Source organism: Liolophura sinensis, chromosome 3, assembly GCF_032854445.1.
Source record: "Liolophura sinensis isolate JHLJ2023 chromosome 3, CUHK_Ljap_v2, whole genome shotgun sequence".
Classification (NCBI taxonomy): domain Eukaryota; kingdom Metazoa; phylum Mollusca; class Polyplacophora; order Chitonida; family Chitonidae; genus Liolophura; species Liolophura sinensis.
Genome location: NC_088297.1, coordinates 7710132 through 7736042, shown reverse-complemented (window position 1 = coordinate 7736042; position 25911 = coordinate 7710132). Strand labels below are relative to the sequence as shown.

At 39.9% G+C, this 25911-nt stretch overlaps 1 protein-coding gene across 6 annotated transcripts in view; it reads left to right on the top strand.

Annotated features, from left to right (window-relative positions):
• Positions 1-25911, top strand: part of LOC135463955 (uncharacterized) — a 31087-nt gene that overhangs the window by 977 nt on the left and 4199 nt on the right. Inside the window, exons 2-5 of one of the 6 annotated variants that reach the window (XR_010443610.1) lie at positions 774-964; positions 2747-3407; positions 10008-10747; positions 13423-14212. Coding sequence is in view for 1 of the 6 variants with exons in the window: in XM_064741426.1 (XP_064597496.1) it covers positions 3266-3407 (142 nt within the window). In the remaining 5 variants the exon portion in view is untranslated. Of the gene's footprint in view, positions 1-773; positions 965-2746; positions 3408-7943; positions 8511-10007; positions 10748-13422; positions 14213-18468; positions 19732-24241; positions 25328-25911 lie in introns of those variants that run through there. The other 5 variants (XR_010443614.1, XR_010443612.1, XR_010443611.1 and 2 more) reach the window with 5 other exon arrangements.

The window sequence follows — 25911 nt, the reverse complement described above, 5'->3', positions numbered from 1 at the left end:
GGGCAATTTCTTCAAACAAAAGTGACGCCCTCATCCACAACTGTCTTTGGTAGGTGAACTCTGTATTTAAGTACTAGTACCAGAAACTTAGAAGAATCCCACCAAAATTAGTTATCTTTTTCTGCCGTTGACACAAATGTACACTCTCAGAGAAATTTTTCTCCCGTGTCCGTGGGCAGAAGACATTTTGATAGTGCCTGTGGACAAATACATTGCTCTGCATAGAAGGCGGGGTATGAAGCAAGCTTAACTCTTGTGCAGTGGCGAACAAGAAAGGGGCATAATAAAGGAAGATAATGTGTTGGTGGGATTTTTTAAAAGTGGTACTGGGTAAGTACTCAAATACAATGTACAGCTATGAGTAAGTTACAGCTGTGGGCAATCATGGTAAAGTTTTCAAACTTTATGTGAAGAAATTGGATGCAAAAGGTCCTTGTTCAGGGACTACAGTACATCACAGCCCGTTAAGCATGTTAAGCATTGTGACCATATTGTCTGCACCACTTAAGTAGATGTACATTTTTGCGAATACAATATAAGTAAACAAACACGTTAGTTAACAGATTCAGTCAGCCTAGTCATTTACTGACTGAATCAGATTGCTTTTATATTATGTGATACAGCAACCTGTAGAGACATAAAACGAGAAATTTAAACTGAAAATAACTTTATTTTTCCTGAACATGCCCAGATCCTGCAGAATATTTCCTGCAGTATTGTAATTTTGAGATCAATATTTGATCGCATGTTATTTGTGAGATGTTGATTTTCAGATATCAGTAACAATTTCCACCAAAGATGAGCCAGACATCAGTGGGCGTTGACTTCACCCTGGAGACAGTTCAATACAAGTTTGCTACCATCATCGGGGAGCTATGTGGGAAGCCATCTGTTCTCTCACAGTTTGCAGTCTGGTTAGACCTGAGATTGTCTGAATACAAGTTAAAAGGATCTATATCATTAGGTAATGGTACAAAGTTACAATCTGTCATTCGGCATTTGCTTTTAAAGTTTTTCATATGACTGTCTTGTCATGTAAACATACATGTAGGTTTGTTTTGCATAACCATATCTACCTACTGCAAAAAGCCCTACTCAAATGTTGTTGTTTAGCATTTCACAAGAAAATCATTTTACTTTTCCTTTCTGTTGCAATATGCCTTTAAATGCTAAATTGCTTGAAAATGGTAGAGAAATTCCTTCTGACCTACTCTAAATTTGCACAGTCACAGGTTTTCATGAAACATGTTTTAGGGAAAAAATGTTTATGTGTGCTAGAGTGCCTTCTGTAATTCTTCAATCTTTTCGCAAGCTTGTAAGGTGTTTATTCAAGCATATCCTGAAGGCATTATTCTGTGAAGACTTTATAGACTGATAAAATTATAGTTCTTGCAGAGCCCTGAAGTTGGCACTGAAGTTGGCACTGAAGTTTTCAGTAAATTGTACTGAAAATCTGAAAAGCTTGAAGAATTAACGTAGTGCTTGTATGTGTATTTTTGTAGTTAAACAAGTTAACGTTATTACAAAGTTTACATGTTTACAAAGTTTTACATGTATCTACATATAGACCCATGTACATGATGTACATGTGTACCAGGGCCATATTTAGATTTCTCAGTCGGTTAGTGCGCTAGCGCAGCGCAATGACCCAGAAGTCTCTCACCAATGGGGTCGCCGTGAGTTCAAGTCAAGCTTATGCTGGCTTCCTCTCCGGCCGTATGTGGGAAGGTCTAACAGCAACCTGCGGATGGTCGTGGGTTTCCCCTGGGCTCTGCCCAGTTTCCTCCCACCATAATGCTGGTCACCATCGTATAAGTGAAATATTGTTGAGTACGGCGTAAAACACCAATCAAATAAATAAATAAATAAATATTTACATTTAGTTCAGGAAAACCTTTGGGCGCCCAAAATTGTTGGGTGCCCTGTATTAAAACTAACAATTATTGAATAAAAATACAATGGTTTACTGTAAGTCTTCAACCATTTCACTTGTTTGCAAAGTATTTATTCTAGCAATATTCTTCATAGACTAATACATGTATGTAAAAAGGTTGAGGAATGAGGGTGTATCATTAAAATCTAATCTGAGTTGTTTCTGATATGGCTGCATTGAAAGATAGGCAAGTCCGGACTTTGCTTAGTCTAAGCTGAATTTTGGGTATGCCAGATTTATTAGAGATGTGGCCAAAAGTTCAAGGGTTTAACCCAGGAAGCTGCCAGCCAGTGACCATTGATTCTGTGTGTATATCAGACTCAAAAAACATCATTTTGAGTTACATTTTTGTACAATTTCTTTATGCACAGCACGGTCACAGTGTCAGCGTTACAACTTGGGATCAGAGCCTGGCACTGTATACAAAAGAGCAGTTTCAAACTCATAAAGCGTAGTAAATTTAAATCATAAATTTTAATATGCATGTACCTGTATGGCTTACTTTTTAATGGAATGTTCTTTCCCCTGCAACTGTGTTTATAATCAGCCTATTTCTGGCTGTTTCTGTAAACCAGCTTTGTCAGGCACCTAACAGGACCTTTTTTTCTATTGTTTTTCTGTTGTGAGTGTGATTATTCTTAATCCATGAGATTGGTCATCGTCATATGGTCAAAAAATCATAAATCCACACCACTAAACACCAGGCAAATAAATGATATGGTTTATAAACTGCGTGTTTAATGTGTATTTTTAGTTTATCAGTTGATGAACGCATACATGTACATACTGAGGTGTTTAATCTCTTTGTTTCAGACTGCTCTGGTTTAAAGCCTGATCCTGACTGGCTGCAGGGTCTGAAGGACACGGCCCCTCCACGGACACATCACCCCACTGACAGACCCACGGGGGGACAACATGGTCACTCTAGACTCAGCCGAGAGGCACAGCAGAGTGAGCGTACCACCAGTTGTGGCGCAGATAATGCGGAGTCCCCAGATATCGTTGTCATCAAAGAAGAACAAAATGACTCTAACGACCAGGAAGTTTATCCCGTAGGTTTACACGAAAACAACACTTCAACAAGTTCAGCAGCAGTGGGTCGAGTGGAGCGCAAGCGCTTTTCTGACACTAATGATTTGTCTCCAGCAAAATATCAGCGTTTTTCATCCCCATTACCCCAGGCATCACATGCCAGTTTTTCCCAGGAACTCTCTCTCTCATCCCATGACCAGTCCCTTTCCCGTATCACAGAAACCAGTGTTGATAGTGAATTAGAACAGTTTATACAAGACAACAGCAGTACTTATCCAAGGGGACACAACTCTACAGCTTATGCAGACCAAGGGGGGAATAACTCTGCTGAGTTTTTTTTCAGCCAGTGTTTTACAGGACAGTTCAGAGTCTGCTCATTCGACAGATCTTAAGTCAACAACAATAGAAGAAACTAGGGGAGCAGCGAGTTCTTCAGATGCAGGTTTGTACTTCTTATTCATCCAGTAGTTATAAAATCCTGGGGTCATCTTCAAGAAAAACAGAGCTGTTGTTGGATGTTAATACTCTAACACAGTATAGATAAGTTTAAAGGCTACTGCATGACATGTTTAGTAGACCTGTACTCTTTTCTCAGCATGGGACACAGAATGAGTCAATTTCAAATCTGCTTGGATGAGATTTTTAGATTTCAGAGAAAACTGTACCGATACATAAAAGTTTGTGAAAAGGAAAAAGAGGAATTGAACTGAAATCTAATTATAATCACATAATCACGTCAGTTTTTCACAAACTGTAGTACGAATCAGTTCTAAATCAAATCAACTGAATTTGTGAAATGGCAGTCACAATGCAGGTTTCCACATTTAAAACTGTTTATGGTATTCAGTTTGATGAAATAAGAAATTCAGTGTACAAGAGCTCTACCCTAATTCCTCAACCTTTTCGCACATGAAAGAGAAACTTCAGCTACAATTTCTGCATATTTATAATTTGATTTTGGGATAAACCTACATTGTTTGTATCGGCCAATTTGCGAGCTTTAAAAAAGATATAATCTTATCAGTCAATATGAATAATACCTTGAGAATATGCTTGAATAAACACCTTCCCAAAATGCAAAAAGGTTGAAGAATTACAGTATTAACATTTGAGCAAACTCCAGTTAGTCAATCCATCAAGTGGTGGTGTCAAAGTGAAAATTTTTTGGCTGTGCCTGTTTAAAGAGTGCTGTTAAGGAGGCCATCTATATCTCTGTTCAATCATATTAATATTTGACTATATACATGTATATATGTAGATTAGAAAGCAATCTGAGAAAAAGATAATTTCATGCACTCATGTCAAACAGTGTATTCCAACTTTGTCTTTGTTTTTGTTGGGGTTAACTCAGTTCACCCTCCCAAAAACTGCGGTACTCTCCATGAGAATTTCTTTAAAATACTTTCTTTTATTTTATTCCACATATTGATTTTTGGCAAAAAAATTCCCTCCTCACATACGTGTAGCCTATTTTCTTGGAAAGGGGTAGGCTATTTTCTGAGGGGGCCTCACACACATGTAGACTGTCACATGTCAACAGACATACACAGCAGTCTGTTGTCTTCAAGATGACCTCAGGCTGATAGAATCTTAGCTAGAGAGCTTATTATTTGACATGTGCAGTGTTTCAAAGTTCTCAGTGTATTCATCTTCATCAGTTTATATACAAATTGATGTATAATTGCATGGGTGTTTTTATAGGTTTTCAGAAAGTAGCACATACATATATAACCCAGTTTTGATATTATTTAATCTCACAGACAACAGGTCAGGTCCTGCCAAGTGGGTGAGCCATGTGTGGACAATCACACATCTTACGTCGTCCCTCTTCGAATGTCCTACATTGTCCTGGTACCAAACTTTTTGTGTCAACTCATATTGATTTGTACTCACATGCTGATGCCATCCTTAAAAATCTGCCTGTTGAGTGTAAACTGACATACACATTAAAATAATGCTACTTCAGTTCTTCTATGTTTTTTATTAGGATAAAGTTACGAAAGCCTCTCTATTTTATTCCATTTAGATGGGAGACCTCATTTCATGATTTCTACTGATCTTTAAGAAACAAAGGTTTGAAAAATAAATAAGATTTCCCTGACCAACCTGCTTTTAAATATAAGAGGATTTTCTTTAGGGTTCCCTTAATTGTGACGTGTCACGTGACCTCGCTTGGCCTCATTTCTTGTAAGCCCCACACCAATGGTGAAGTCTGTGAGGGACACCTTTCGACTACTGTACCTGTACTACTATTATATCGTTATATTGTGTAGGTGTGGCTTTATAACGTAAAACAGCTCATGCCATGGCTGGCAGATCAGCTGTTTATCGTTGTGTACATGTAGCTTTTTGTCAAGACATTTGTCAGCGGGTTGCTGAGTGGGGTTTAGTGGTTTCCTTGGAAATCTGCTCAATTTCCTCAGCGAATTTTCCATGGCACTGTAATGTAAAATTTTGTATGCTCCGAAGAATTTATCTGATGGAGTAAATAGAAAATAAAGATGTGATTTTCTTGTACAGATATGTGTACCAATCCCAGCCACACAGGTAGATTATATGCACAAGTATATGTACTTGCCAACATATTTACGTGCGTATGATTAAAATAGTTTTACTCATGGAAGAGACAATGCGTCGTTTTGATCCTATGTTGCATTATATGTGGCTCTGTGTTTTTTTATATATAGTCTGTACTTGTGTACACACGGCATACCATAGCATACCATGGGGAATAACTGGGAAAGTCTGATGTTTATAAGATTACAGTTATGACTAAATCAATCAGAACATCCGAATAATGTACACATTTATTCAACAGTGTTTGTGTAGTGTTATTTTTACCGTCCCTCACTATAGCAGTTTGTGTACAGGTGTCTTGTAAATGCTGGTGATTACACAGTAACTTATCTAAAATATTAGTAAAAAAAGCTCATTTTCAGCAGCACATACATGTAAGTGTCATAATATACTATGCACATTTGATGCATCCTACATTGCCAACATGTCTCAAAACAGCTTTCTGACCAGCCCCAATAGCACAGTTGGTAGAGTGTCTGCGACGGGAGAAGTAGATCCAGGATCAATCCTTGGTCGAGTCACACCTAAGACCTTGAAAGAGGAAGTTTTAACTTCCTCGCTTGAGTATGAAGGGGATAGTGCAACGACTGGTTGACCCGTATCAGTGTAATGGCGCGGGCGGGGCGGCTTACTTGCCCGCAGTAAGGCTTCCCAGTGAAGCAGCACTAGATAAAAGAGCGGTGGAAATCCGTCCTGCAACAAGGAGGCACATTACATGCATTCTAAGGATGCCTTCGTGGTCATATGACTGAGAAAGTGTTAAATACGGCTTTCAACCTCAGGCACTCACTCACTCACTCAAAACAGCTTTCTCAGATCAGTCTTGTCAGTATAACCCTCAGAACCAGGCAGATTAAACAGTTTTGTCATGAATGAAATTTTAGGTTTGTGTAATACCAAGTATAGCAAGAAATTTTCTGTCCGTTGGCGGTCAAAACTTGACAGAAGCATTTGTCAGTTGACCCATATTCAGAAGCATGGTGTTGTCTGAGTTAAAGACGTAAAAGCTGTTTGACATGTATAAAGTGTGAAAAAAAAAAAAAAACAGTCCGTATATGTGTATAAGATGTCAAGTGGGTATAAAAACAGGAATATTTAAAACATACAATGTATTTTGATGCATGTGTGAACATATTAAATAAGATGTTTATTTATGCTGATTGAATACACCTGGCAGACACAGTAGGCGTTCAGGACATCACATGCTTGTAGTTCTCAGATCTTTCTCAGTGTGGTATGTTAGTACACATGTACTTGTGTGGGGTTGATTGGAATTCTCAACAATCACGGAAATGAAATAAACAGATGGTTGCATGTATCATTGTGATGCTGCATGTATTTTGGGGGGTTATTTTTAAGTTGATGTTAAAAATACCCAAGTGCAAGACAAAGACAGAAATTTAATGTGAACCAGTAATGCTGACAGGGCTTGGTAAGCACACTGTTCCATGGGACTGAGGAAAACAACCATTGACCTGACTGCTGAGTGATGTATGAACATTGAATTCAGTTACAGTACATGTATGAACATTGAATTCAGTTACAGTACATGTATGAACATTGAATTCAGTTACAGTACATGTATGAACATTGAATTCAGTTGCATGTATGGACATTTACCGGTCGGCAGTGACTGAACCTGTCTTATAGACAAACATAAAGTCTAGATCAACTCAGTGATGGTCTTTTATTCATATACATGTGAAGCTCTGAACTGATGATCTTTATTCCCGTTGCCTCCCATCATGCTGACCATTGTCATAAAAGTGAAATATTCTTGAGTATGGCGTAAAACACCATTCAAATAAATAAATAATTTTCATTTGCTTTAAAGGTAAAAATTGAAGTAGGCATCGCTAAATAGACCACTTAAAACTATACATAAAAATCTTTCATTTATTTTTTTTTTGTGTGAAATTTTGTGAAAAGATTTGAATTCTAAGGTGGGCTTTATGGACCATACTGTCAGACGTGAAGAACGCTGACGTCATAGGAAATTTTTTCAACCTAACAACACTGAATGTTACAATAACTCTTTTTACCCAGGAGTGAAAGATTACTGAAATAATGTTGCGAAAAATTCCTTCCTTCTGGTGAACATGACCAGAAAAATGTGATGTGAGTTCAGAGTTTCTAGCTACTGTCTGTATGGCTCACAAAGCCCACCATGGTTTTCACATATTTGCATGCCTTTCAACACTCTTAAAAAATGTGGAAAAAAATAAATGAAGGTATTTTTACGCATAGTTTTCACTTGTCTGTATGATGAACCTTCTTACATATTTTAGCTTTCTTTTACTTCAGTTACTAAAACTTAGAGAAATAATATCTTAATTGTTGTGCCCTTTTGCAAGAACATTTACTTTGAAGTTGAACTCCTTCATTCATTTCTTGTCGGTAGGGAACAAGACATTATCAGATGCGGGGAGCAGTCATTATCGGAGCGAATCCCGGTCCTACCATCCTGCGCCTATGATGGACAAAATATCAGGTGCAAACCCAGTTACGCACGTAGTGCATAAGGATAGTGTCCTGGGGGACAGTCTGGTTATTCAAGATGCTGAACTTCCTAAGGCTCTTTCGTACAAAACTCAGCAGAATATTGCTGGGGCTGTGGCAAGTTTCTGGCGTTGGTCAAGGCAAATTGAGCTTCCAACGGATCGGCAACTTTTCGAAATACCTCCCCAAGAACTGGATGGATATCTAGCCCAGTTCTTTCAAGCTGCAAAGAAACCGAATGGTGATGATTACAATGCTCGCTCCCTCATCTCCATAAGAACACATTTAAGTCGTTACCTACGTGACAATAACTATAGTGAATGCATAGCTCAATCCCCACTTTTTCGGAGAAGTCAGTGGGCGCTAAAACTGAGATCCAAATCCCTGGGATGACGGCTCATTCAGAAGCATATTTCTGTTTGTGTATTCTATTCCCTTGATAAATATGGTAGATGGCCATATGGTTCTATTTATTTATTTATTTATTTATTTATTTATTTATTTATTTATTTATATATTTATTTATTTTACATATATTTGTTTAGAGGTTAATACCGTACTTGTGAATATTTCACTTATACAACAGTGTTGACAGTTTTGTGGGTAAAAGACATGAAGAAAATCATAAATTCTGTAGGAAACCACCATCCCTTGGCAAGTAACTGACTAACTTCCTTGTATTTGACGCACAGATACTCACTGATATGACAAGGTCAATATGCAGGCTATGGACCATGTTGGTGAAAAGCAAGAAATCGCCATTAAACTTCCTGCTTATTGTTTGAACCATGGTCGTGAGAACTATGGAGGTGTTGGGACACCTGAGAATGGGGTTGGCTGTTGTGCTGTGTGAAATAGGGTCAAACATTGATCTGAATATAAATTTTATACATTTTCCCGACAAATGTTACATCAGGACACCCATAACTCGCATGTACATGAAGGTTTCAAGCGCTACATTTTGTTCTGTCTGCGAGGTTGACCAGTTTTAGTTGTATTCGGTTCAATCATTCGGTTAGTCATGCGATGAAAGCTTTCTTGCAGTAATTTATCAGTTGATGAAATATAAATGAAAGCCATTTTACTGGTTTAAATTGATAAATTCTTGATGCCATATTAAGGTTTGGTGTCAAGTATCCTGTTCTTACAGTGGCAAAGGGATATGTGGAAAACGACAGTGTCGCTTTTGATATGGATGGCTTTGCCTAAGTAATCGGTGTAGACTATCGTATGCTCATAGCCAAGGAGAGCTGTGTTTCCATAGATACTAATTTTGTTTGTTCAAGTGCGTTGGGCCTTTATACCTCTATCACCTTATCAACACATTGTATCTTGCATCTCTGCTTACATATACGGACAGAGGTGTGTTCCTTATGGAATCAGTTTCGTCTTTCGCAGTTTGAATCCGGATGACTCCGGACATCATACGCTCTGATGATTGCATTCAGGAACACTGTTTTTAGTGATCTTCGTGTTTTACCTTGTATCCTACCTCGCTTTTTTAGATCTCTGTACGTCTTAAGCCAATGCTACCTGTAATCTACTTTCTTCTATGCTCTTAGATTTCCCGGAAGCACATGTTTTGCCTCTAATATTCAACAGGTGCGCCGCCTACAGCCAGACATGTACACTGTGGGATGCTATTACATGTAGATTTAAAACCAAGGGTCACTCTATACATGTATTTTTATGCAAACCTGTACCTGTCTGTTGATCAGCACGGTAGTTCCTATCTATAAAACACTGCTTTGAAGGCTACATTTTCGAGCTAGCAAAAAACATGTACACGTGTATACTAAAGGCACTGTAAAGCAGTTATACATCTACTGATGCTCGTCATGCAGATTTAGATGTGATTCATATTTTCGTTTGATTCTGCTGTTTGTTGAAGTTAAAGTTATCTTGTCACGTTTGTCTGACTGTAATAACGAGGTTACTGAGAACATTTAACATGATATGTTGCCAGACCTTGGCGTGTTCGGGGCGGGATGGCGGAATCGTTGTGGGAGGGTCCCAGGGGTTACAGAAGTGGATTCACAGGAATATCTGGACACCCAGACGGTTATTTTGGACCAGTTCCAGAAACTTTGGAAATCGGCAGGCCTAAAGTCATCAATTCTACCGTTCGAAACGCAAGTGCTTCCAAGGGACTGTTTCAGCGCTGGTTGTGGTCTAGTGAGCATAACGATCACCGACGCATTGAGGAGATTCCACCGGCTGTTCTGGACAAGTATCTGGCTGAATTTTTCTTCAAGGCCAAAAAACGCAACGGCCAGGATTACGACGCGAGCAGCTTAAGGAGAATTCGAGCCGGACTACAGTTTTACTTGCGTGAAGCTGGCTACCAGTGTTCCATTATACGCTCTCCAGCTTTTGCGAATAGTGCAGAGGCGATAAAACTTCGCTGTCAGGAACTTTGTAGTTCGAGCATGCCCACTACATCCCCATCGCACACTGCTGCCCATAACACGATGCAAAATTCGTCTTTCGGATAAAATTTGTCTTGAGATGATACTTCGATTCCTTCCATTTTTGGATCCACAGTGCATGGAGGTTTATGGATGTCAGTTATCGAGGAGTAGCATGATGTACATGTACTGCGTGTCATATGCACGCCACAGAACACAGAAGATATTTGAATCCTGCCAATTGTTCAGCGAAACTTAGGCCTATGCTGGAACCAAGCGAAATGGCCATTCCATACGGGTGGGTACAAGGTATTGTTAACCAAGGCTGGTTTACCCAGAACATGGGAAACATTTCTGAAGCGCACCTTGCTTTTTATGGCATTTGATCATTTGAGTCGACCTATAGAGTGTAACTCCGACGAAAGTCAAGGCTTTCATTTTATGAAATCTATATTTGAACATACATTTAGAAAATAGACAGCACAACTTTGTAATAATGAGAATAAATTGTATATGTACGGATCAGTACAAGCAGAACTAAGTTTACCTACAGATGGGGCTGTTTGCCGAAAAAATAGCTTATGTTTACTCCTGTTAAACGTATGCATTGTAAACCCATTTCAAGATGGATGCGTGAGAGATTTTGGTTCACTCTTGTTCATTGACGTAATTGGTTAAAACCTGGAATTTGGAAGTGAAGGGATGGATGCAGTCATTTGAAAGACACCCATTGTGGGTTTTACACCACATTTCAACCATATTAGAGCACTGTGTCGTGTTGAGGGAATGATTGAATTTCAACGTGGAAATAAAAAGTAAAACAAGGACAATGTCCTGTATCAAATTGTATCTTAGCAGAATAATGTTAATAGCTTGGAGAATTGCCGTTATGTCCTACACTGATTTAAAGCATTCCCATGCTTGAAATTATTTCAAATTTGAATAGCACAATAGTACATGTCCATATGTAAAGACAGCTTATCAATTGAAAAGAGTGTCCATCTTTCTGGTATCCTCGTGGATTTTCCTCATTCAGCAACACAGCAAAACAAAGGCTGTATGAATCCGTGGCATACGAATAAATAAGATACCTGTATATGGTTAACGAGACTGAAAGTTGTTAGTGGCCTTATGAGCCAAGCTCAGTATTTGTATTTGAGGGAAACAAATAGTTCAACAATAGGAGACCAGAGGATGAGCTACACAGAGGGTCCAAATGACAATAGAATGCATCGTTTTCTTCTGTGACGTTGCAGTGCGTGTGTACTTCATATATGTTTTTGATTACAAATAAATGTTTTCACAGCATTAGACCATCTTCATAAAGGCGGAAAGGAGTTTTACGAGTTTCCCATTAAATAAATTGTGAGGTCAATAACGAAGTTGTATAATGGAATAATGTCCATGAAATCTTGTTCATGTTTTAAATCAGTGTGCACAACCGAAATGTTGCCGTTGTAGGGCTTATCTTTATATACAGTAGGATCGACATAAATATTAAAACATGGTTAGTCATCTAGTTTCTCAAAGTAGATAGTCCACGGGAAGGTCAATATTATACAGTGGATCTTGGAAGTACACGTGGATACCATTGTCGTGGTCATGGTGATTATGTGGAACAGCCTGTACGTCTGATCGGAATAAGACACTTTCATTCCGTAAGACAGATCGGAAGCTTGAGACCACATGATCTCCTTCGTAGCAGACGGCGTTGGGGAAGAAAACGGTCCTCTCAACGCTATTGCATAGGAAAATGCTTATTTTTGAATCGCTGTCCGCGATCTTGCATGCGTTGGATTTGTGTAATTTCCAGGTTATAAAATTGTCAGCAGTGAGTGAGTCGTTGAAATAAACCCCACACAGGTTGATGAGAAAGCTGCGGAAGAGCTGAAATAATTACTTTATTCTAGAATTTTATTTTGAATTTTGGGCAATTTACATGTACATCTACTTGTACAGTCGTGTATAAGTACAAAGGCAAGAATCTCTGTACTTTGTCAGTTTATGTAGACATGTATGTATGTTTTTTCTCCACCCCCTTTCACTCGATCATCTTCACACTTTCCAGGTGTATTACTGGTGACCTAAAATAGTGAAGTGTTGAGTACTTGAGTAAAAGAAATGTGTTCTGCCTACAGTGTATTAGGAAAGTCGGAAGTCTTTCCAAGTCGGGAGAACCGTATTCCCTCTACAAAAAAAAATATCTGTAGCACTGTGTATGGTGTGTCATGTCTGGTGTCTTTGGCATGATACTTCAGTGGCGGCAGCATTTTGGTGTCATCCAGTTGCCCTGACACAAGAAAACATATCAAAGTATATGTACACACACTTAATGACTCTTTGTCGTCATATGAGTGAAAAATTGTTAAGCAGGACGTTAAATCACAGAACACATGCATGAATAAATATACTCCATCATGTGCCATACTTAATTATGCAAAATGTTCAAACAATTTTCGTATAATGTTGACTTGTGACTGACCCTTTTTAACAGTTGACGAGTTTACTTCGTCATCTTCAACTAAACCAAAAGAAGACGGCCAGCCTTCCTTAAACACTTCACGACTGTTATAAGAGCACAAAGCACTTGCTTAGGTTTAAGGCGAGGTATTGTGATATGACGGGAAAATCTAGATGCCGTTAAAGTTTTTTGTGGAGTCTAGGGTATAGGTGTGTACAGTATTTGTGTTGACTGCATTTTGTTGTGTTTAGGGTGTGGTGTAAATCAGAGAGCTGCAAAGTTGTAACACTGTACTATTTTGTTCATCAACTTCCCCTGGTTTCATAGAACAATTAATCTGTTTTGCCTAGTTGGCTGAGTTCCATTTAATAGGCAGTAGAAAATGCAAATCACCTGTTTTGCGGACAGCTAAGGTATTTCGTACATTTCCTCGTCCTTTCTAGCTCCGGACCAGCTTCAACCGATTCAGACTTAATGCTCTTCGATTGATTGTGCCCTTTTGGCCATTGCAGGTCGCGATAGCGGTGTGACGAGAACTCCAGGTCTCTTGCCAAGACGGTATCGGAGTGGAGCCAACATTCTCCAAGGCTGGCTGCGGGGTTTCAACCCGCCAGACCTGAGACCTATACATTCCATACCCCCAAAAGAGCTTGACCTGTTGCTGGAACATTTCTTCTCTACCATCATGTTACCTGATGGTCGTCAATACAAATCTGGCACACTAAAATCGATACGATATGGCATAGACCGCTATCTGGAATCCAAAGGTTATGCCTGTTCTATCCGAGATCCAAAGTTCTTTCGGAAGAGTTACGCAGCTTACTTCTCGAGAAGGTCCATGCTGGATTCCACTGGCAATTCGTAAATGTTTTAAACGGTGCTGTACATAGTTATTTGGGAAGGGTAAGACAGCACATATCATCAAAAGGTTCGTAGTGGATGGCCGAGATTTCTTGAATTGTTTATCCCACCGGTTGCTCAGTTGAGATTAAGAGGCATATGGTATAGGCACTAGTGCTAAAGGTACGCATTGTCACCTCGTTTAAGTGTAGGATTTTTTTCCTGTAAAATAAATCTCATTTATAATTTTGTTTTGTATGACATTAAAGCTTGTGTTGTGTTTCCCCCATATATCATAATATTTGCACCAACATGTGAACAACCTTTACATCTACAATTACAACCAACTAACCAACCAGTGTAAACGAATGATCATTATGCGATCAGTTGATGAGCGGTGGCATTATTTTTCAAATTCACTGCTCTGTAATAAAGGCTGTCTAATGAAATCCGTCAGCATTAAACATATTGTCTTCTTTCCGTTTTCTACCTACAGTTCTAATTACAGCTATATTGTCTAGTTTCATGGGTCTACCTGAAGTCCTAATGTATGAGTTCAGTTCCTGATTACAGCTTTTGAATTTATGACCTAGCTTTACTTGTTTGTGGGCTTTGTTGGCAATTTGTGGCCGACGTCTCTCGTATGGCCGTTTGCACATTCTTTCAATGGTTTAAGGCATGTTGGCAATTTCCGGCTCACGTCTCTCGTATGGCCGTTTGCCTTTAACCATTCTTTCAGTGGTTCAAGACCGTTTGTCTTTAAGTAATATGTGGCATTCAATTCATACATGGCATGCAGGCTGTCAGTTGTGTGTGACATATTGCTGTCTTATCTCAAGTATCCTGCTTTCTTCCAGCAATTAACCTGGGGGGAACCCACGGCCATCCGCAGGTTTCTACCAGACTCGCAGTTGTCGGTATTGGTTGTTTGCGCTACACGATATCGACTTTTAAAAAATATAGCATCGAAGGAGCTTCTGTTCGTCAAAGCGGATTTTAAATTTTCTATGTTTTGCATGAACATTTGCCTTACAGCTGAATATGAATAACAATAATTGAGATTTCTGGGACTGACCGGGGAATGAGAGTGTACGGTCAGTTGTAATTATTTTATTTATTTGATTGGTGTTTTACGCCGTACTCAAGAATATTTCACTTATACGACGGCGGCCAGCATTATTGTGGGTGGAAACCAGGCACAGCCCGGGGGAAACCCACGACTATCCACAGGTTGCTGACAGACCTTCCCACATACGGCCGGAGAGGAAGCCAGCATGAGGTGGACTTGAACTCACAGCTACCGCATTGGTGAGAGACTCCTGGGTCATTATGCTATGCTAGCGCGCTAACCAACTGAGCCACGGAGGCCCCTACTGTCAGTTGTAGGATGAGCTGTTGTACTGTTCATACACAGCAACTTTAAACTGTTTTCAGTATATAGGGAATTCTTTCTGGAGTTGTTACGACTTGGATATACATATACTGTAATTATATTATACCTTATCAAGACGTTACTCTCGTCACTTGCAGTAGACTGTCATCAGTATGAACGAGAACTAGTTCCTTTTTCTCAAAATATAATGGTTTTCAAACATTCTGGTACGTTCGAGTCTCTAGTAGGTTGCTATTAGTTTCTTCTAATGACCCGCTACACACAACTTCTCGATGACTCCTCCCGTTCAACTGTGTACGTTTTACCGGTTGTAGGTGGTCTCTCTGGTACTACAGCAGCCGAACGTCTACCTAGGAGGTATCGCAGTGGAGCTAAGGTGTTTGAGGGTTGGTTTTGGCAATATAATTCCGGAGCCTACAGACCTATACAGAACATTTCCCCAGAGGAACTTGATCCCATTCTGGCGCAATTCTTCTCCACAGTGATGATGCCTGACGGTCGGGAGTACAAGCCCAGCGCCTTGACCGGTCTGCGCTACAGTATTGATCGTTATCTGAACTGTCATGGCTATGGCGTTTCTATTAGAGACCACAGCGTTTTCAAGGAAAGTGTCAAAGCTTTCCTTGAGAGGAGATCTAAACTTGGTTTAGCTCAGAGGACGTAACCGGGTTTATGATCAAGGCTCGAATAGTAAGCGTGACCAAAAGATAGAAAATATAGATAGGAAAGTGAAGGTATCTACTGTATGGGTTAGACGTTATCTGGTTGGACAGCTTAAGCGCTGTGTGAGAAAAAGACTTGAACAGTACAACGACCCAATAATCACATGCCCTGTCACCAGGCTGATTCTTGGATATTTTCAGTCGCGTTTATTATGTAGTCCAATCGTACATTCCACTCCATGTTGTCAAATTCGCAATGAATTCCATATCGGTGCTAAGGTGTACGTCACAAGCTGGGGGTGCGTTGTATCTCAAGACACAGATTATGTAAAGATCTTTATTTGACACGAGGAGGTAATCCAAGGTTCAAGCGTGGCAGAGCAGTCGCTGTCTTAACATTCTTCTTCTTGTGACGTCTAGACTTGAGTCAAGTTACCGCGGAAAGGGTATAGCTTGGTGCCAAGGAGGAATTCTTTCATTCCGGCGACTACTTCTTTCTAGGGACAGATACTTAAATGACACGTATAGAAATGATTTCGTTTTAATTACCAATGTGGCTCTTAATGGAACAGTGCAGTAAGCTTAACCTACACATTTCACGCAAATCTGAATACTTTTCGGTTTTGGACTCCTCCGTTTTGTCGGAGTTTTCTTTTTTGTCAAACATTGTAAATGTATATTTTTGCTCGAATTTACTAACACAGTTGCTAATATTTCAAAGTATCAATTTATATGTTCCGTGGAATTTGACAGTTGCTATTAAAGCTGGTTCTATGTGCACACTGTGTGTGTTAGAACTAACTAGTGGGACATACGGTGAAGGACAAACTTCGCTGAGCGCCTGGTGCTATTGGTAAAAGTTTGCTTACCGTAAACATTGACACATACAGACTCAATATTATGTTGACATCGTGTGGCATGTTGACATATTTGTCAACCGCCAGTAAATGCTTAAAATGTCCAAGTGACGTAGATTTTGTCGCAGTGGCAATGGGGTGCAGCTTGTGAGGCTGTTAAGGAAACAATAAACGTGTTGTTTAATAAACCTCTATATTAATAAACATGAGGCTTTTATGGACTGTTGCAATTAAAACGCAAATGAGATATCTGTATTTGTGTTTGACCTGGTAATTATTTTGAATTTTGAATTCGATTTCGTGCTTAGAAAATCGACTGTGTTCCCTGTATCATTGAAAACTCTTGAAAGCTTCTATCTCACATGCTACCAGCCTATCTCACATGCTACCAGCCTATCTCACTTTCTACCAGCTTTATTTGCTAATTGTTTTTATTATTTCCATTGTATTTCTTTGGGAACTGTTGGGGAGGGGTATACTGGATTCACCATGTATGTCTGTCTTCTACGTCTGTCCGTTTGTCTGTCTGTAGAATTGAATTTGTGCATGCATAAGTTTAATTAAAATCGGGTATTTATTTTCACAATTACTCCCGTTCAGGTATTTCGTGCAATATTAGATTTTCAAGTAGGCCTACAATGATTTTGTTTACATGTACTGTGTTCCTGTTACGTGAGTGTGGTATGTTTGAGCAAACATATTGTGATTGCTAACCCTACCTGGCACTCAGTGTGTGGTGTAGTTGTAGGATAGAGTTTCGCCACACTTTTTCCATCGTTAATCGTGTACCTCACTCTTCAACCCATCTTTACTGTTTTTTGGGTGAAAGAGACGGGTTTATTTTTTCGTAGACAGGTTCGTTCTTTACTGATATATTGTGAAAATGAATTCTCCACTCATCGTTCATATTGGCTGACATGGCTATGTTTCCAACACTCAGACAAGCCCTTGACGGTCGACATACACGCACGTATAGGTAGAACATCTAGATGGCATTAGATTGCATTCGGCAAGACTTTAACCTACATGTAACTCCTCATTTCTCAGGTTTGACCCTTCCCAACATTATTATGTCTAAGAACATACATTAATAGGTATATGGGTGCATCAGTTTTTGTTTAGAAATATGGAGTGTAAGATGTGGCCTAATATATAAAGTACAAAACAGCTTCCAAGTTTTCTTCCAGGGGCGTTAAAAACTGCTTTAAACCAGAATTTTCCGCAAGCTCCTTTCGGGAAATTAAGTGGTCTGCTGTATGGTGACGTCATCGGTGATAGCTGTCAAAACAACTTTGTTCGGGCCAGAGCGCGAAGTGAGTGCGTTAGGATCTCAGTATGTTCGTCCGAATATTCCCGAAAATTAACATAAAATATGCATAAAGTAGAGGTGATGATAGGAAATATAAAATATGCTTCAAAACTGATTAGTTTGGCATATCTTTCTTCAGTTTGCTGAAAACCATACACTTAATGTTTTTTTATAGGTCCCGCAAGAGAGTACTCAAGATCACCTTGGATTGTTACCTGAAGTCCTCATCTGTGACCGTTGACCTTTTCAGATCAAAATTCGTACATTGAGAGTTTTTCAGTACCTGTAAACACCGTCATGCCCGACAAACCTGTGTTATAGTGTATATCTCCACGTGTTCCTGTAAATGCATGCTTTGTGATTAGGCGGCAGCTTCATGTTGTGGGATGTTACTTTAGTTTGGCTACATCTCAACATTCTGTCGTTTTTCTTAAACAAGACAAGAAGCTCCTGGAAGCATGTACCTGCCACTTATATACAGTCGTTTCTAATTCCAGTTGTCGATCCGCTGGCTTCCTACGTTAGGTACGACAAAGGTGCTCCCAAGTCCCCGGGAAGCGCGGGACACTCCCAGATCCCACTAGTGGGCCTTACACGACGTTCCGGTCAAGCCTGCCAGGACACGATCAAGAACACGTACTCTGCTGTCAAGGTGCTCCAAACATGGCTGGCCTGTGAACAATTTAAAGTATCCACCCCTGTCGAGCAAATCCCCCCGGAGGACCTCGATCGTTACCTCACTCAGTTCTTCGCGGTGGTGAAGAACCGCCAGGGTGGTGACTACCACCCTTTGTCCTTCAACAGTCTGAGGTCTTGTCTTGAGCGGTACCTGCATTATCGCGGCTATCCCTGTTCCATCGTCAAGTCAGCTGCTTTTCTGAACAGTCGAGGCGCTTTCAAGCTCAGAATGAATCAGCTTCAGGCTATCTCGCGTTCACAGCAAGCTGGTAGGCAACACCAGCCGCCGTCACCAGGGGTCCTCAGCCCGAGCTGCACCAAACTGAAAACGGAATCATCCGTAAATCCCTCCCCACGCACGGACTCACCAACCCACAGCAGTGACGCATTCATGCGGTCTTGTATACCCTACCAGTAACACTATCAGATTCATACTATAGAAGACCAGATTATAGTTCATTTGTTGAACGCCAGGTGGCAATCATCTGTGCTGGAGTCTGTGGGAGGTAGAAATGTTTGGTGCTGTCAGGTGAATTCTCTCATGCCCAGGGACAGTAATTTTTAGACGTTTCCTGTATGTGTAGCTTTTGCTCTGTGCTTCGTGCTGTTTTGATGCCGTAAGCACAGATGTTTTCCTAGAACTTCCCTGAAATTCAGTTGCTCATTTCATTTACACTGGACTAAAATTTACACTAGACATATTATCCCTGCTTTCCGTCTATAATGCATGTACTCTCGCGTAGCAATACTCCACTACTATAATGGATCCAGGTATGACGGGGATCTTTCTACACATGCGTTTTATCAATATGACTGAACCAAGCAGTCGATCATGCAGTCGAGAGTTTACGCTAGATGGCAATTTTTTATGCTGGAGTCTGTGATAGAAATAGAAATAGGTAGAAATAGTTGGCGCTGTCAGGTGAATACTTTCTCATTCTAGAGACAGGGACAGTAATTTTTAGACGTGTGTGTAGCTTCCCTCAGTATTTGTGTTGTTTTGATACCGTAAGCACAGATGTTTTCCTAAAACGTCCCAGAAATTCAGTTGTTCATTTCATTTACACTGAACAAAATATACACTAGACATCGATAATGCATCTACCCTTGCTTATTTATTTATTTATTTATTTATTTGTTTGATTGGTGTTTTACGCCGTACTCAAGAATATTTCACTTCTACGACGGCGGCCAGCATTATGGTGGGAAGAAACCGGTCTGAGCCCGGGTGAAACCCACGGCCATCCGCAGGTTGCTGGAAGACCTTCCCACGTACAGCCGGAGAGAAAGCCATCATGAGCTGGACATGAACTCACAGCGACCACATTGATGAGAGGCTTCTGGGTCATTACGCTGCGCTACCCTTGCTTAGAAATAGTCCATTACTGTAATGGATCCAGGTATGACGGGGATCATTGTGCACGTGTGTTTTATCAATATGACTGAACCAGGCAGTCCATCCAGCAGTCCAGAGATTATGTGTTAAAATTATTATGTTTTATACACTCGCATACCAGTATTATGCATTATTATTATAGTTTGAAAATGGTCTTCACCATTTACATTGTTATATGCCGTAGGAGACGTATGTGTAGTATATAGTCTAGAGCCTGTGTCATATCCGGGAGACACGGGTTACATTCCCAGTAGGATTATTAGAAAAATTACCAGAGGCAATACATGTTGATATCTTTATTAATGTCGGGTATTTGTGTGCTATTGAAGTTACAATGTTTACCGTTTCTGGCCATTGTGTTATGAGCACTTATACTTCAGTCTTAAATCTTAACGAAGAGAAGCAGGACGCTACAAACATGTGTATGTGGCAACACAGTGTATCGATTTGTATTTTGTCATATTTTCAGAATAACTGAATATGTCATATAAATAATATTGATGGTTGGTGTTTAATAATTGTTCATAGATACAAATGACCGGCTGCGATAGCATAGCTGGTAGAGCGCCCGCTTCGGGAGCGGTAAATCAAGGGTCAATCCTGGGTCGAGTCACACCTAAGACTTTAAAAGAGAGAGTTGGAACTTCCTCGCTTGGCGTTCAGCATGAAGGGGATAGTGCAACAACTGTATAGCCGTATCAGTATAATGTATATCAGTATAATGCGGCTTACTTGCCTTTGATAAGTCGTCTCAGTGAAGCAGCACTAAATAAAAGAGCGGTGGAAATCCGTCCTGCAACGAGGAGGCACATTATGTGCACTCTCAGGATTCCTTCGTCGTCATATGACTGAAAAATTGTTAAGTACAACGTTCAACCCCAAGCACTGATTCACTCTCTCACTGGATACAAATGGGGGTGCTCAGCGTTATGATTGGTGATAGCGGATATAGCTCGGGAGAACCTTCGTCTTTTACCAGAAAACCCCCTGTCGTAGAGCTGCAGTGTTACAGGAGCAAAGACGGTTCTGACCCAAATACTTAGGCCTACACACCCGAGGGTTACGTGAGGACTCGTACCTACCAAGAAACCTAAGAAATTGGCCTATATGTGAAGGTCAGCGTCACAGATGATGTCATTATGGCGATCTTGTCTTCTCTGTTGTTTTTCTTATCAAATATCCCTGCCTTCCATATCTATTCAGTGAAAAATACATATCAAGGAGAAGAGCCTTACGAATTTGACATACGAGGTTCGATAAAAAAAAGTACGCGGTGTATAGCCCATAAAAACGTTAATTCCAAATCGAAATTGTCGCCTTCAAAATAACTCCCTGCAGACTACACAGTGTTACCCATCTCTTCTCAAGTTTTGAAAGCATACGTTGAAGTCATTGTAAGAAATGCACAGCATCATTGCCCTTCATTGCGGTCTATTTGTGAAGTATCAGGGATTTAAAAAATAAACAAAGTGTAAAAAGCACATTAAAATTCAAGACAGTTTTCGATATTCAGACGAAATTTACTACATTATCACATATGATATCAACATGATTTCGTGTGTCTATTTTCGTGGCCTCCGTGGCCCAGTTGGTTAGCGCGCTAGCGCAGCCTAATAAACCAGAAGTCTCGCCAAATCGGTCGCTGTGAATACAGCTCATGCTGGCTTCCTCTCCGGCCGTACGTGGGAAGCTCTGCCAACAACCTGCGGATGGTCGTGGGTTTGCCTCGGGCTCTGCCCAGTTTCCACCCACCATAATGCTGGCCGCCGTCAAATAAGTGGGGCGTAATACACCAATCAAATAAGCGTACGGGAAATGCAGTTTAATGTACCATGTATTTGCTATCAGCATATGGCTTGCTTATTAATGAACAAGGTCAATCATGGTTTAGTTAATTTTTTATGACAGCAGCTGATTTGTAAAGTCTAGTGATTTACGGGGTGGAAATATTCGCTTTTTTCCCCTTCTGTCTTTATCATATATACATGACACATGTCCTGTATGCCCATGTGAATTTCTGTGCATGAAGCATGTAACGTAACCCTCTATTAATTATACCCTCTGTTAATTATACGCCTGGACCCGTATGTATTAAACGTTTTAAGACTTAAAGGAGAAGGAAACATAAAAATGATGCCAAAATCAGATGAAAGAGCGTCAAAACTTATTTGCAAATATGATCTTTAATATTTTTGGGGATTTATTTTTCAAAAGGGTATTTGGAAATATTTTTGTATGGTGAGTATTTGGGACCAACTTTTGGTATTTATCGTTGTTGCATAATAATCGTCTAAATAAGGATGTGATGCTTGTCTAACAAATTTATTTTAATGTAAATTTGTTGTTTAAACATTTAACATTTAACCTAAATTATGATAATATTTATGAACATATTAAAAATATGAATACAATCCAAATAGAGGTTTAATCCATTTGTTAGCTGAAAAGAACAACTTGTAGTGCAAAAATATTTATTAGAACTGTGTTACATCCTCATTTGTGACATTATTAAACAAAGACTATAAATACCAAAAGGTGGCCCCAATTACCCACCATACAAAAAGTATTTTCAGTGTCTTTTTCTTCTTAAGAAAAATTCGGAAAAATATTGAAGACCACATTTAGGAATAACTTTTCGCAATCTTTCATGTCAACTTTGTGATTTTTATATTTTCTCCACCTATAAGTCAAGAAATTCAATCTCAGCTACAGTTTAAATGTTTTGCTCTAGGAGGTTTAAAATTCCACCACTGATTATTCACTGCAGAACGATGTGCCAGTCACAATTTGAGTTCTGTTCTGTTGTGAATTTGGCTTTTTAACCACTTGCAATTTATGACTGAAATCTTGTTGCTTCATAAATACGGACCTAGGGCTCGAGACCGTCTACTTTGAAGGATATTTGACACGCTGTGCAGAATACATCTTTCCTCTGGGCCAGACGTGTCCCTTTTGGTGTCTAGGTGGAATTACCGGAGGCAGTTTGTATGACTTGACAGGATTATTTTCAGGGACGTCGGGGCCAATGTGGCTCAGTTGATTAGCACGGTAGCACAGCGTAATGACCCAGGAGCCTCTCACCAATGCGGTCGCTGTGAGTTCAAGTCCAGCTCGTGCTGGTTTCCTCTCCGGCCGTACGTGGGAAGCTCTGCCTGGAACCTGCGGATGGTGGTGGGTTTTCCCCCGGCTCTGCCCGGTTTCCTCCCACCATAATGCTGGCCGCCGTCGTATAAGTGAAATATTCTTGAGTACGGCGTAAAACACCAGTCAAATAAGTGAATAAATAAATAAATAAATAAATTTCACTGACGTCAAATAGTCTTTTTCAGGAGAAAATGGAAACCAGACCTTTAAATGAATAAGTAATTGTTATTTGTTGTTCAGTTGCTTACTACGACCTGTGATATAAGCATTATTCAAGAGGGATAAACGTATTATTGAAGAAGGATAAACGTAAATATCCCGTGACAAGCCAGAAATATGAGATGTAGTGTAAAGGGTTTAGGAAATAACACTAATGAATAGCGGATTTCATAAAGAAAGAATCTGCAAAACAAAAGCGATGATGAAATTAAGTGGGAGGAGTGGGACCTGTACATGTGTCATGTTGCGACAAATTCAGCCATATTGTAGCAACGGAGTGTAATAAAAATAACAACACACATAAAGGGAAGTAATTCGGTGTAGCTGTATTCAATCGATAGTAGTATGATCAGTTCATTTCTTCTGCGTGACCTTATGCCCTGCAATATGCAAATGTTTGACGTCACTTAGAAATGTTTGACGTCACTTAGAAATGTTTGACGTGTTGGATAGTGTGGGGTTATGCTGTGTCGTAGGGATACTGTTGTGATTTAGGTTGAATGGTATTTTAGAGGCAATGTCATCTCGGGGGTGTGAAAGTGTTATGTAATTATGTTAAGTATGCTTACATACGCTCAATGATGCTGAGTTCTGAGTCAGTTATAAACCATGTCCCAAATATTAGATATCTTTTTAAATTATGCATAAATATGACGCTGACAGTACATTGCCGTACCTTGCAGATCTCTCCCCAGTTGTTCTATTTTGCGACAGCAAAACGTTCGCTGTTTCATTTACTTGAACAAGGGGTTTTTGCTGCACACCTCTTACAGCAATACCACATACATGTCGCAGTGATCACACTATCAACCCAAAGTTATTTCTACTTCCAGCACATGGACTCAATGCTGAAACTGGGGAACCTGTACCGCTTTTGTGGCACGGAAAACAAGTCACGGCAAAGAACATGTTATCGGCAGTGAAGGTACTGAATAACTGGTTATCGTCAAATTGTCAAGAGATGCGTCGCATTGAAGATATCCCGCCAACGGAGTTAGACGCGTACCTTGCCCATTTCTTCTCCACGGCGCGGAACAAGGCGAATGCGGACTATCATCCATCCTCGTTCAGGGCGCTTCGCTCTTTCATAGAACGATATCTTCAACAGCTTCTCTACCCGTGCTCCATTGTGAAATCCGACATTTTCCTCTCTAGTCAGATGGCCTACAAAACCAGGCTAATAGACCTAGAAAAGCAACAACAGAGCAAGAAAAAACCAGAGTAGACAGTCCTCAAAACATCTTATTGCCAGAGTATACGATCGGCTGACAAAAGTTCAAAAGTTGGACATGGTTGTGTGTACCTGTTTCTAACAACAGAGCATGAAGTAAGAATGCACTCGTCAAAATACCTGAAAGACATTCTGAGGCCAGTACATAATCGGGTGACTAGTTCAAAAGAACTAAGGACATTCACTTGTCAAAAACACCTTAAAGACATCGTAGTACCAGTACATATTCGGGTCATCAGTTCAAAGGTCGGATGTGTTTTGTGTACTTTAGTTGTTGAGTTTTGAAGGAACACATTCTTAAAATAAGAACAACAGCCTGACTGGAATTCACACTACTGTACATGATTATCCACCTACCGTGTGACAATGTGGATCCATGCTTCTGATTGTGTTGCGTGTTATAGCATATGATCTCCAAGGCCCAATTAACTCTGCAGCAACACTGGCCTTCTCACTCTATTTTTGTGAATCAACATTGGTTAGCTGGGGTCTTGATTTTGCCTTTTTCCTTAATCCATTGTTTTTTTTTCGTGTGTGACAGCCTAGCGGGCATATTGTAGTTATGTAGCAGCCCTTACCTTGTTCACATGATCATGTCTCCACGTAACAATAGTGTTAAGGCTATGTAGATTTTATGTCACAAAACACATAGGCCATCTGGTGTGGCTGATCTCTAGATTTGCACATGTATGCATTTTGAGGGGATGTGAGCTTGTTATTATGTGTTATTTAAACATCATTTTTGGTCAGATATAATTGTTTTAATATAATCAGTTGGGTCAGCTAATGATGTTTATGACATCACCTGTTGGCCAGCTAATGGTGTTTATAACATCACCTGTTAGCTTATGGTGTTTATAACCTCACCTGTTGGTCAGCTTATGGTGTTTATAACCTCACCTGTTGTTCAGCTTGTGGTGTCTATAACCTCACCTGTTGTTCAGTTTATGGTGTTTATAACCTCACCTGTTGTTCACCTTATGGTGTTTATAACCTCACCTGTTGGTCAGCTTATGGTGTTTATAACCTCACCTGTTGGTCAGCTTGTGGTGTTTATGACCTCACCTGTTGGTCACCTTATGGTGTTTATAACGTCACCTGTTGTTCAGCTGATGGTGTATATAAACCTCACCTGTTGGTCAGCTTATGGTGTTTATAACCTCACCTGTTGGTCAGCTTATGGTGTTTATAACCTCACTTGTTGGTCAGCTGATCGTGTTTATAACCTCACCTATTGGTCAGCTTATGGTGGTTATAACTTCACCTGTTGTT